Source organism: Gigantopelta aegis, chromosome 15, assembly GCF_016097555.1.
Source record: "Gigantopelta aegis isolate Gae_Host chromosome 15, Gae_host_genome, whole genome shotgun sequence".
In the NCBI taxonomy this organism is placed as follows: Eukaryota; Metazoa; Mollusca; class Gastropoda; order Neomphalida; family Peltospiridae; genus Gigantopelta; species Gigantopelta aegis.
The window spans coordinates 38,782,087-38,795,742 of record NC_054713.1 but is presented as its reverse complement, the minus strand read 5'-3'; the positions used below and the strand labels follow the sequence as shown (position 1 = coordinate 38,795,742).

General features: G+C 36.9%; 1 protein-coding gene across 6 annotated transcripts in view; it reads left to right on the top strand.

Annotated features, from left to right (window-relative positions):
* Nucleotides 1-485: 485 nt before the first annotated feature.
* Nucleotides 486-13,656, top strand: part of LOC121390335 (segment polarity protein dishevelled homolog DVL-3-like) — a 77,755-nt gene continuing 64,584 nt past the window's right edge. For all 6 annotated transcript variants that reach the window (XR_005960196.1, XM_041522127.1, XM_041522128.1 and 3 more), the window contains exons 1-3: nt 486-717; nt 3,896-3,965; nt 12,714-12,841. Coding sequence is in view for 5 of the 6 variants with exons in the window: in XM_041522127.1 (XP_041378061.1) it covers nt 557-717; nt 3,896-3,965; nt 12,714-12,841 (359 nt within the window). In the remaining variant the exon portion in view is untranslated. The remainder of the gene's footprint in view (nt 718-3,895; nt 3,966-12,713; nt 12,842-13,656) is intronic.

Sequence of the window (13,656 nt, the reverse complement as noted above, 5' to 3'; positions counted from 1 at the left end):
CTACATTGATTAACTCCCTTTACCTTTATTGACTGCTGTTATGTTTTCCTCCCACGGGATGTTGAACAAAACATACATATTTATCTTACATTTCTTTTAATAACCTTTAAATTATATTTCCCGTAACATATTTCTTTGCACTATTTTATTAAAAGACATGTTTCAACATATAATATATTTTAAAACCTAATAATGCATTCAAAATCTAGTATTGATCAATAAAAGCAGGGTTACATTACCAATTGATCGTAAGGGACGGGAAATTAAATTTCACCAATTATTTAATTACTTGCTTTGTCATTTATTTTATATCAAACCCTTAGCAATACTACTATATAACTATCTAAAAAGAATTATGTTCATATTGGATTGCAGAACACGAACATTACAAACATTTTGCTGAAAATATTTTCAGAATTGTGATCAGTGACGGCATTGAGCCTATCCCTTCGGACCTCTTACTGACAGACAGTGGGGGAAAATATTTAGACGCCATTTTTGTGTTAGCGAAAGAGGGATTCCCAAAGATTGTATCTACTGTATCACATCCTCCGGGATGGGGGAGACAAAAATCATCTATCACATAGATGATGAAGACACTCCGTACCTTATTAAACTGCCAGTGCCCGCTGATCGGGTAACACTGGGCGACTTTAAGAATGCCTTGAACAGGCCGAATTTCAAATTCTTTTTTAAGTCTATGGACGATGACTTTGGGTAAGTTGTGTGCTCGCAAGATCGACCAAATTTTGTTGCATTCAAATCATATTAGTTACTTGCTACTTGTGTATCACTGGGAGTTTATTCTGTAACAGTTTGTGTTGAATATTTACCGTTTTGCATTGGGGTAAGCAAAGCAAAAAAATCTTATGTTGTCAGTTTTTGATCGGTCGAAAGTCGTGGTAATTAATACTCAAGGCTCGAACTTTAAAGTAGGCATGAAGCAAATAGAGTACAAAATGCACAATATTTCTTCTGATAATCAGTTTTACAATCACCTTACACATCCCACCATATTTTTGACATGTAGGTCTATAAATCCAGAATTTCACTTTTTCAGGAGAAATCTGGGTTCTTTACCTAAGTTGTAAATATACACTTATACCTGTTATTGCTCTGGGTCATTTCGCCCTTACTGCTGGTCGTTTTGCTCCAATTTTTATATAGTCTTATTAGGCCTATATTTAATACTTTGACTGTTTTATGATTTATTTTTTTTAAAGGAAAGAGTTGTTTTATCTTCAATTTATTATTCATTTGTCATATTTGTCTTTGATGATAAACTATCTGCCAATATTTTTTCCCAGTAACTTGATGGGCGGGATGTAGCCCAGTGGTAAAGTGTCCGCTTGATGCATGGTCGGTCTAGGATCAATCCCCGCCGGTGGACCCATTGGGCTATTTTTAGTTCCAGCCAGTGTTCCACAACTGGTGTAACAAAGGCAGTGGTATGTACTATCCTGTCTGTGGGATGGTGCATGTAAAAGATCCCTTGCTGCTAATCAAAAAGAGTAGCCCATGAAGTGGCGGTAGCGGGTTTTCTCTCAATATCTGTGTGGTCCTTAACCATATGTCTGACGCTATACAACTGTAAATAATTGAGTGCATTGTTAAATGAAAGATTTTCTTCCTTCCCAGTAACTTGATAGTTTTTTAAATGGAAAGTGTGTACATTTACATCAGCAGCATAGGTATCTAATATAAAGTTGGTAGTAACACAGTTCAATAAGAGATTTGGCTGAAATGCTACTACGACTAAAACGGAACCATTTTCATTGGTGAAAACAGAACCAACTTGGCTGTAACGGCACCTCAGTGTTTTGGTGAAAACTGAACCATTTTATAATTTTTTTAGCTCAAAGATTGATGCATTGTGTTATGTCTGATCTGAATATATCCATTCTGTCCCTGAGATACTTAAAATAGTCCGTCCCATCCATGGGCTTTGGTCCTGGTCCATGACAGGAAAGGTGGGGGGGGAGGGGAGAGGAGGGACCGCCTGCACTGGCAGGTGCAAGGGAGCACCAGCAGCCCGATCAAATCGGTAGCAGGCAGGTGGGGGTGGTGGTGGTGCTATGGAATTTGAATGGAGCAGTTAAATGCCAAAGAGAAAAGGGTGTGCAATTTTGATTGAGGGAATTTGGCGCAGTTTTGAACGGTCGGTCAAAAGGTAACTGGCCGAGCTAATATAGGTTTTGATATTAGTGGATCGAGAATAGCTCGTTAATTTTACACCTTTATGATGGAACACTGATGCGCACAATGCTATTTATCCTGCAGCCGCTGTTTCTATTGACAGAATATATCCTGTTCAGTCCGAAGGAGAAATTCAGCTTGATAGAGCCTCACAGAATTTCTTATTCTTACCATCGCATGATAAAGCAGATATCCAATGTCATTAACTAATTATGGTTTATATAGCTGGTGTTCATGTACATAGAAAGAGGGTAGGAAACGGAAATCGATCAGACGCATATCCCCACTCGCTAAAAACGACAAATATAAAACAAAACAAAAATTACTAATCATAGATTCATACACCTATAACCGCAGACCAGGACCCTAACGCCTGTGATAAAAGTAGCTGTTATTGCATCTATCTCCCTTACATGGACATAAAAATAAACGAAGTAATAAATGATTAATATAGCTGTTGTTTTGTTGAGCATATCATCGTTCACAACTTGTTATGGTTCTTGTTCCATTTTAGCCATACATTTTAAAATATTTGGTGTCATTTCAGCTAACACTAGGTTCTGTTTTTGTCCTTACATTTTGGAGCCGTTTTTGCAAAGGCTAGGTTCCGTTTTGTCCAATTTGGTTCCTTTTCGCTTGGGGCCGTTTTGGCACGGGGCGTTTTCGCTATAACTCGTTCAGTAATATTATGTTAATATACTCCAAAACAAAGCAACCCATTTCAGGGGTAACTCGACTTTTAGAACAGAATGGCTCTGGCAAATTGGTAACAAGGTGACAAATTGTTATGTTTGAGACTTGAACTAACGACATTTTCTACCATTCCTGTTTTTCCACATTAAACAGATGTCCATTCTCAGTATACTGTAATCTGAACAACTGCATCTTACATCAAACACAGAGCAGGGATCAAATACAAAAATTGTGGGGCACACCAGGTTTTGCCTTTGGTTCGATGTAGAGCTTGAACTTAAGAATGTTCTTCCCACAGCAATTTTAAAAAGAATTGCCATCCATGGATGAAATGGCCCACCGATAGCAATTTTGAGCCTGCCTATGGCAAATGTTTTTTAAAAGTGACATTTGCAGAAAATAAATACAACTGAAAGGTTATATTGCTGTATGTAAACATATTTCAAATGTGAAAATTTTAAATATTGGCAGATTATGTACACCAGGTGTATGTATTTTGCCATTGTTGAGGAGTTTTACCGACGGCACAAAAGTGCAATCAGTGATGCTCTCTATCTACGTCAATTTAAATATCAACTAAAGCAATTGCTGTCGGTGCAGTCGTTATGTTTGAGCCCTGCAGTAACAAAAATTAAGGCACCGAGACGAGTTGGAGATGCATCAAGGCAAAACTGGTTGCCAAATTTTGTGTTTGGTTTGGTTACCAAAAATCGAGATACAAAACTTTGCAAATTGTTTCACATGAACTCTTGATATGACGTCGTTCTTTACGTTTTTTGGTGAACAATGTCATAACTCATCTGTACTTTTTTGTACAGCTACAGCAAGCTTCCTACTATCCTAGATGTATCTTGACAAAATAGCTGTAGTTTTAAAGTGCTAAGGTGTTATTTTTGATCAAATATTACCTTTCCTTTAACATAAACAAATTCTAATAATGCTGTGGAAAAGTGCTGAGGTGGGTGTTCTTAATCAATTTTACTTTCAATGTTTTCTTTATTTTCAGAGTTGTAAAAGAAGAAATAATTGACGATGAAGCTCATTTGCCATGCTTTAATGGGAGAGTGGTTTCTTGGGTGAGTACCATTTATATTTATATAATCAGACAGTAGACTGTCGAAACCTTGGGGGTGGGGGGGTGTTCAGATTTTTGTGTAAACTAGAACAGCAGCAGCATGTAACCCAGCTCTCTCCTGATGTGCAGTTGATCTAGGATTGATCCGCGTCAGTGGGTTCATTGGAGTGTTTCTCATTCCAAACAGTGCATCACAACTTTTTATCAAATGGTTATGGTATGTGCTATCCTGTTTCTGGTATGGTGCATATAAAATATCCCTTCCTGCTAAGGAAACAATGTAGAGCTTTTTTTTTTTGTATGTCACAATTACCAAATGAATATATCTGTTTAATCATCCAAGAATGGCTGATGATTAATAAATCGATGTGTTCTGGTGGTGGTGTTGAACAAACTTTACTGTCCAAAAGTGGCAGATTTTTGTGTAAAGTGGAACGATCTTGGTGCCGCTACAAAGTGACTGTACAGCATATTTTGCCAGACCGGCTTTAACTCAGGTTTACAGTGTGACCAGTGTATACTTGAAACTGAACGGTAAAAGAAATAGCAGTATACATGAGGTGGTAGAATTTAGAATTTTCAGGGGGGGGGGGGGGATGTAGCCCAGTGGTACAGCGTTCACTTGATGCGCAGTCGGTGTGGGATCGATCCCCGTCGGTGGGCCCATTGGGCTATTTTTCATTCCAGCCAGTGCATCATGACTGGTATATCAAAGGCTGTGGTATGTATTACCCTGTCTGGGATGGTGCATATAAAAGATCCCTTGCTGTTAATCGAAAAGAGTAGGCCATGAAGTGGTGACAGTGGGTTTCCTCCCTCAATATCTGTATAGTCTGTGTGTCCGACGCCATATAACCGTAAATAAAATGTGTTGAGTGCATCATTAAAACATGTCTTTCTTTGTTTTTCTTTAGAATTTTCATTGATGCACCTTTTATCACTTGCCTTTATTTATAAAAGAGTGGATTGTAACACACATAAGTGCAAATTGTTTGCATAGGTGACATAGGATCAGTAGATGTTGTTGGAAGAACATTCATTCCATGTCAAATTCAACCCTTGCAATTGCCCACGACAATCAGCAGTGTCGTGGAGATTGCCATGGAGGTTTTCATTTTCCACGGCACTTATTCGTTGCACTAAATTCAGGTTTTTTCTCAATGGCATGCCTTTTTGCCGTAGACATTTTCTTAATTGTACGGTTGCAAATTATCTTTACGCTTGTCAGAAGTTTACCACATGATGATCACATATTTAGATGGTAGTTGAGAACGGTATTTCATTATTGACAGCATCAACAAAAATAACCCAAATCCAGGAAAAGTTTAAACAATTTTAGATGACTATAACTTTTATTAAAGGCGCAGACCCTAGTTTCAACTTGTAAAAATGGACACTAAGTTTAGTTAATCTACAAACCTGTAACACACTTGGATAAAGTTACAACAAAGTGAAAGAAGAGTCTGTGACGTTAAAACAGGAAAATATCCTTAAAAAATAAGACTAGAACTCGAATCAATAACCATGACTTCTCAGACACTCGTGCATTTTTAAAAATATGAAAGATGCATTTTGTGATATTAGAAACAACAGGATGACCAAAAACACTTTGGTTCTATGGAAATGGTTAATTTAACCAATAAAAGATCAGTAATATTTGAATTCAGTGATCATTTAAAGTGTAAATTCTTTTTGAGAATATCTGCAGCTGGTTTTTAATGGGAACTTTCTTTCTACTTCATTGAAGGGGTAGGACGTAGCCCAATGGTAAAATGTTCACTTGATGCATGGTCGGTCTGGGATCCGTCAGTGGACCCATTAGGCTATTTCTTATTCCAGCCAATGCTCCACAACTGGTGTAACAAAGGCAGTGCAGGGCTAGCTCTGGCACTTGCCAACTTTTCCAATTGCAAATTTGAAAAACAATTGGCAAATTTTATTTTAATTTGGCGAAATAATTTCAGTTATAATTGATATTTTGTTACAAAATAACTGGAGTTTTGCAATTTTTGAAGTTTTAACAGATAATTTGGCGACCCAGAGCTTGCCCTGCCATGGTATGTGCTATCCTGTCTGTTGGATGGTGCATATAAAAGATGCCTTGCTGCTAATCGAAAAGAATAGTTCATGAAGTGGCGACAGCAGGTTTCCTCTCTCAATATCTGTGTGGTCCTTAACTATATGTCTGATGCCATATAACTGTAAATAAAATGTGTTGAGTGCATCATTAAATAAGACATTTCCTTCTTTCACTGACTCAAAAATATCAGTCAAATCACACTGATTATAAACAGGCTTGAAATTGGTTGAAATTCCTGCCGAATATTCGGTCCGACAAGCCATAAATTCTGCCGGCCCAAATCAAATGAAATCCTACCAATTTTACACACACTATCCCAAACACTTCTTTTACCTTGTTACAGCAGGCCCTTTTTTTCTAACAGGACATGTTTGTTTTGGCCTGCTACACAATTTTAAAACAGTTCACAGGCCTTAATCTAGACGACGAAATGAACATTTTCTTTGCCGAATGTCAGTAGGAGTTTATTAGCAACAGTGAGAAGACAAATTTTTCTTAATATTTTGGACCTACTCAAAAGCAAAATCACACAACAAATGTCCAGGGAACATTTTGTTTTCAATGTCTTGATTTGCAATATTTTAATATTGAAAATTGATTAGCAACTGCTGCTTAATGTTTTAAAATTGTGTAGCTATCTCTGAAACTTGTGTGGCAAATCGCGACAAAATGCTGAACAAAATGTTCCCCCAACATCAAGATCCTGACTTGTTTAGTGTCATAATTCACTTAGCACTTTGTCGGTCCATGTTTTTACTTTGGCGCAAGACTGTATATTGATACATGTCGTCCCATTTGCAGTGACCAGTCAAATGTTGACGACATTCATTTTAGTACATCTTCATAAATCAAGGCTAATATTCGTTCCTCGTATTCAGCCTTGATACATGTAGTCAAGATTACTGAGATCCACTACTAGCGCCCTCTATTGGAAGAAAATTTGTAACACCGATTATGTCCCTTACACGATGACATCGGTAACGTGACAATCTTGAAAGCAATATCAAAAATTAACCGCCGAAACCTTTTTTTTAACATATCGTGACAAACACGACACGTTTCCACAGACGCTGACGCTGCCATCTTTGTTTACAATAACAAGGGAATCTATAAGGAGCTTTGCGATTCGTTGCAATCAGATCTCATCGCATCCAATGAAATTTAAGCATTTTGTGGCACGATTTCTTGACGACATGTATCAAGGCTGAATACGAGGAACGAATATTAGCCTTGATTTATGAAGATGATTTTTAGTAGTGCCCGAAAAAATACTAATTATTACTTTCATGTTAACAATGTCACATTATCAACTGCTTAAAAATATTGAGCACATTGATCACGGCTTCTAGTATTTTTACAGATTTTAAAAATATACTAGCCATGATTTAAAAGATCACGTTTTTAATGAAAAATACAATTGTTTTGTTTAAATTTTCTTACTGGAAGTACCGTATATCTTCGCCTATAAGTCGAATTTTTTTCACCCAAAAATTATTTTATAACTTGGGGGGTCGACTTATAAGAGGGTAAAAAAATTTCACCAAAAAATATTACTGTTTTGGGGATTATTTTACAAGTTTTATTGTTGAAGTATGCCATGTATTTATACTCAAATATGTTAATTTGACACATTTATTTTTTATAACCTATTTTTTTTGGCATTAGAACGGTTTTGGTTATGCGAAAAGGCATACGATCTCACTCACATGCCAAGACAACAGTCCACTTAGTTAAATTAACAGTCATAACTAATAGTAAAAATGTAAACAATACTAACTACCTGTTGCCTAAGTTTATTTTGAAATCTGGTCACTGGCATTAATGGTTGTTCAAACAATGTTTTGGCAGTGATTAACTTCATGAATATTACTAAGCTTTCCCTTAAAATAGACTGATCTCTGCAGTTCACTTATCTAGAGCAATAGGGACACACATCATTTGGTACAAAAACCAGTGTACTTTCCAGAGTTATCCTCCTTACATGTATTAATATGGCGGCAAAACGTGATACTTTCAGTTTTATCGTAGTGATCTGTTGTCAGTGTTTATAAATAAAGTTGTTGTCTGTGCACAAAACCATCTGTACAGTACTATACAGTAACAGTCAAACAGCTTTCACTCTCTACTCTCTACTAAGGGAATATTTCGTTTTGATGCTATGTAATAATGATAGTTTGATTGGAATAGTCTGATCATATTGCGATGTACAAAACGTGAAAACCGAAGTTTGTAAAATAATTTTCTTTTGTTCAAATATTATTGTTCTCATGTGCTGAAAATAAGAAATATTTCAATATTTATAAGTAGTTTTTCATGGGTCGACTTATAAACGGGTCAATAAAAAAATACGTTTTCAGGGCTTGAAATTAGGGACTCGACTTATAGCCGAGATCGACTTACAGGCGAAGATATACGGTAGTAGTATTTTATATAAAAAATATTAGTTAAAACTGAGTGTATAATTTAGATTTTTTCCTGAATGAATGTAGAACATGACAAAGAAAAGTTAAGAAGTGTACTGATAAATGTTAACTTTGCTTATTTTTATGGAACTTCTCCCCTTTCTTCTGGGAAGGAAGAAGTCACTTCTACTTTTTCAATTCTGAATTAGGGCCTGTTCAAAACAGTATTGCCTAATAAATTTTCAATTGACTAGATATACTGCTAATTTTTTAAAACAAAATGTTCGCTGCATGTCCAGTTGATAGGGTGCCTACCTCCAAGATGGACCCATTGTGCCTCCCCCATCCCATTGTTTCTGCCAGAAAGTTTTGGGTATGGCGCTATGGAATTGAATGCAACCTCAATTAAAGTGGTTGTGTGGGACCTCCCCCAGACAAAATGGATTACTTTTAGGGTTAGGGTTAAGAAAATCATATATTAATTATAAGAGTAATTAATTTTGTTAAAAGATTAACTTAAAAATTAAAAAAAAAAAAATCTTGGTATGGCGCCATACCCATGTTACGCTCTGGCAGAAACTCTGCTGATCTCAATCAATGCCCCACAACTCATATATCAAAGGCTGTGGTTTGTGCTGTCTTTTGTGTGAGGAACTGCATATAAATGATGCCTTGCTGTTAATGAAGAAATGGTGTAGTTTTCGTCTGAAGAATATTTGTCAGAATTACGAAATACTTTTGTTTGACATTCAATAGCCGATGGTTCAAGGAGAGTAATGTGTGGCTTCCTTTACAGCCTTCTACATTAACTTTCCCATCTAGGAGCCACATGGCACCTACTACTTCTATTTTTTTTTATATATCTATATAACTAGTATGAACTGTTTTAGTTACCAAATGAAAAAATAATAGTCGCGTCTATTGAAGGATGCTTTAGCATGTGAATTTATATGGTATTAATATGGTAATATCTTACATGGCTCCCCATAATCTAAGTTAGGGAAGCACTTAAATACTCCCATTTATATAATACCACAGGCCTCTGAAAATTACGAGACTGATTATTTCGTTCGCATGTTGCTTGCGCGGATCTAATTTTGTGTAACCTATTTTTTGTCATCCTCGCAAAATTTGCACTACTATTTACCTGGATATAACGGGTTATGCAAAAAGGAAATGGGTTACCTGGATTTATTTCTGTGTAACTGATAAATGGGTTACGCAGATTTTCAATTCTCAGAGGCCCGTATCAATATGGTAATATCTTAAATAGCTCCCCATAATCTAAATTAATCACTTCCCTCAATATGTTTAATGTCAGACTCAAAAGTCTGATGATTACTTAATCAGTGGGCTCTAGTAGTGTTGTTATCCTGTCCTGGACGAAGGAGACGAGACATAAGTTGCTTGCTCTGAAGATTCACATTAAGCCCTAAGACCTCAGGGCTTCTAGATTATGGTAGCCCCAATCCCATGGCTAGTGATATTTAATGTTGGGCTAGTAAATAACTACCATTGCCATGCCTGACGGCTAGTGAAATTTTGGTTTGGTCAAATGCTGCATTTAACTTTTAAGTATATTTTGTAAATATGAATATTTTGCTCCCACACCTATCCCCCAATCTTAGTGTTTTTAAGCTCTTATCTCCCTCTTTAAGTGACATTATTACTGTTAGTAAAATTGTATTAACTTAAGTAAAGTTGGGCTAGTAAATTTTTAATTGTGGCTAGTAAATTTTCAAAATCATTGATCCCATGGCTAGTGGATTTGATAAACATTCTAGAAGCCCTGCATGCAGACCAGACCAGACCAGACCAGACCAGACCAGACCTAGTGTTGTAACAAGCAAGCTTTAACATTACTACAGTGTTTTTAAAAGACTATGTACCTTTAAGAATCACCTGTGGTGTCAAGTCCCTCACAGACTGAGTCTATCTACAATCTGGTTTATTGGAGATAAGATAGAACTGGGTCTATCTTTTGTACTAAGACAGTTTGCTGCAGATGGGGATAATACTATCTCCTGTACTAGACTACACACGTCAGCCGGTGTGACTTGTTTATGAATTTGATAACACCTTTAGGCAAGAAGTGTGTGTGTAATTTAATTGGGTATCCGATAACAAGTGTCTTCTGTCTGTATTTTACATAATGCTAAGCAGATGTATTATTCTTTGTTACTGTAACAGGGCTAGCTCTGGGTTTACAAAACATTTCGCCAAATTATGTACAAAAATCCAAGTCTTAATTATTTTCCAGCAAATATCAATTATTGCATTATTTGTTTTCTTCGCCAAATTAAAATAAAATTCGCCAATTGTTCCTAAAATTCGCAATTGGTGAATTTGGCGAGTGGCAGAGTGATTACAACTAGACTACACTAGGTGCCTGCTGCAGGTGTGGATTTATGCAGGCATTCTGTGGTTCCAGACATAGTTCCTTCCCAAGAGCAAGTAGCAACAGAAATTCCCAATTTAATGTGCAAATATGTTTGTAATTATGTCTGTTCTGATAAATTAATTTAACTGTGGTGCATTGTGTCATTCAAGGGCCTGAAAGTTAGGATTAAATAGCTATAAATTTCCCAATCACATCAGACATGAGGCCCTGCCTAAAAATCGTGAATAAATCCCTGGTACTATTAAAGTTAAAACAGCTAGAATTGCTGCAGCAAAACATTTTATGTTTTGAATTGAATATTAATATTATGTCAAATATACAAAGTTCTGTTATTTTTCCCCCAGTATTATGTACTTAATACACAACAGATGTGTGTAGCTTTACCATCCCATAAACAGGATAGCACATACCACAGCCTTTGATACACTGGCTGGAGCGAGAAATAGCCCAATGGGCCCACTGATGGAGATCGATCCCAAACCGACTGCACATCAAGTGAGCGCTTTACCACTGGGCTACAATTGTTCCTAAGAATGCACACTAATGTATAAATGATTGATGACAAAATTGCAACCAATTCTCACTCAGTAATTCTGACATGTTGTGTTAATTCTGATACGTAGTGTTAGAGCATATTGATCAGGGCTTCTAGTATTTTTACAAAATCCACTAGCCATGGGATCAGTGATTTTAAAAATATACTAGCCACAATTAAAAAATTACTATCCCTATTTTACTTCAAGGGACATACCCTAGTTTCAGCTCATGAAAATTAACACTAAGTTTGATTAATCTACAAACCTGTAACCCATTTGGATAAAGTTACAATAGAGTGAAACATGAGTCTGTGACATTGAAATGGTGAATTACCCTATTAAAATAGACTAAAACTCGACTCCACAATTGTTACTTCACAGATGCCCATGAAGTTTTTAAAATATTAAAAATGCATTTTGTTATATTAAAAACACCAGGATGACCAAAAGCACCTCGAATGTACGGAAATGGATAATCTAAACAAATCTAAATAAAGTATGATTTCAGTTAGGAAACCTACATTATCCCATTACCAGCAAGGGGTCTTTTATATGCATTTTGCCATAGATAGAACAACACATACCGCATCCTTTAATATACCAGTCATGGTGCCTTGGTTGGGACAAAAAAACAAACCCAGAGTATGGGTCCACCAAGGAGGTTTGTTCCTACATCCGAAGCATCTTGGGCAAGTGTTCTACTGACTGAGCTAAATCCAGCCGCTGGGTTCATGTAACTAGTGTTGAGATGCTCAACATGAAGGCATTGAAATACCATAAATAAAAGAGTCTTCAGTTCCCATTATAATCTCTTCACACAAATGTGCTGATACTTCGTTATTCGTACATATAACTGTTATCGTAGTACTCAAACATCTGTGTATAATTTATACAACACGCCATTGCTTAAAATTTAGATTTTGGTACATTTGTTTAAAAAAAAAAATAGGTAGAGAATAAAGTACTGTTCTCGACTTTCTTGACATGTGATAACCTCCTGGTAACCTGAACGACCGGTCTCAACTTTCTTGACATGTAGTAACCTCAATGACCGGTCTCAACTTTCTTGATATGTGGTAACCTCCTGGTAAATTCAGTGACCAGTCTTGACTTTCTTAACACGTAACCTCCTGGTAACTTGAATGACCGGTCTCAACTTTCTTGACCTCCTGGTAACCTGAACGACCGTTTTTGACTTTCTTGACATGTGGTAACCTCCTAGTAACCTGAACTACAGTCTCGACTTTCTTGAACCTGAAAGACTGATCTTGTCTTGTTTCGATGCTGGCGATACACCTTTAAATTTACTTGTTTTATTGTTTTGTTACAGCTGGTTCCAGCCGACAACAGTGCTTCAGACACGCAGTCGCAGTGCACAGACTCGCAGGCCGGGGACGTAGTGCAGCTTCCGTCTGAGCGTGTCGGCGGCATCGGCGACAGTCGGCCTCCTTCCTTTCAGTAAGTGTTCACATTCGTCCATGTTCATGACAATATTGTAAACAGTCGGCCTCCTTCCTTTCAGTAAGTGTTCACGTTCGTCCATGTTCATGACAATATTGTAGATAGTCGGCCTCCGTCCTTTCAGTAAGTGTTCATATTTGTCTATGTTCATGACAATATTGTGAACAGTCTGCCTCCTTCCTTTCAGTAAGTGTTCGTATTCGTCTATGTTCATGACAATATTGTGAACAGTCGGCCTCCGTCCTTTCAGTAAGTGTTCACATTCGTCCATGTACAAGTGATCACATTTGTCCATGTTCATGACAATATTGTGAACAGTCAGCCTCCTTCCTTTAGAAGTGGTCAAATTCGTCCATGTTCATGACAATATTGTGAACAGTCGAGTCTCCTTCCTTCCTTTCAGTAAGTGGTCACATTTGTCCATGTTCATGATAATATTGTGAACAGTCTGCCTCTGTCCTTTCAGTAAGTGTTCGCATTCGTCCATGTACAAGTGGTCACATTTGTCCACGTTCATGACAATATTGTGAACAGTCGGCCTCCTTCCTTTAGAAGTGGTCACATTCGTCCATGTTCATGACAATATTGTCCTTCCTTTCAGTAAGTGTTCATATTTGTCTATGTTCATGACAATAGTGTGAACAGTCTGCCTCTGTCCTTTCAGTAAGTGTTCATATTTGTCTATGTTCATGACAATATTGTAAACAGTCGGCCTCCTTCCTTTCAGTAAGTTCACATTTGTCCATTTTATATAAGAATTGTTTGTCATCATTTTGTGTGAATTTATTGATGTATAATAGTCACAAATTGTA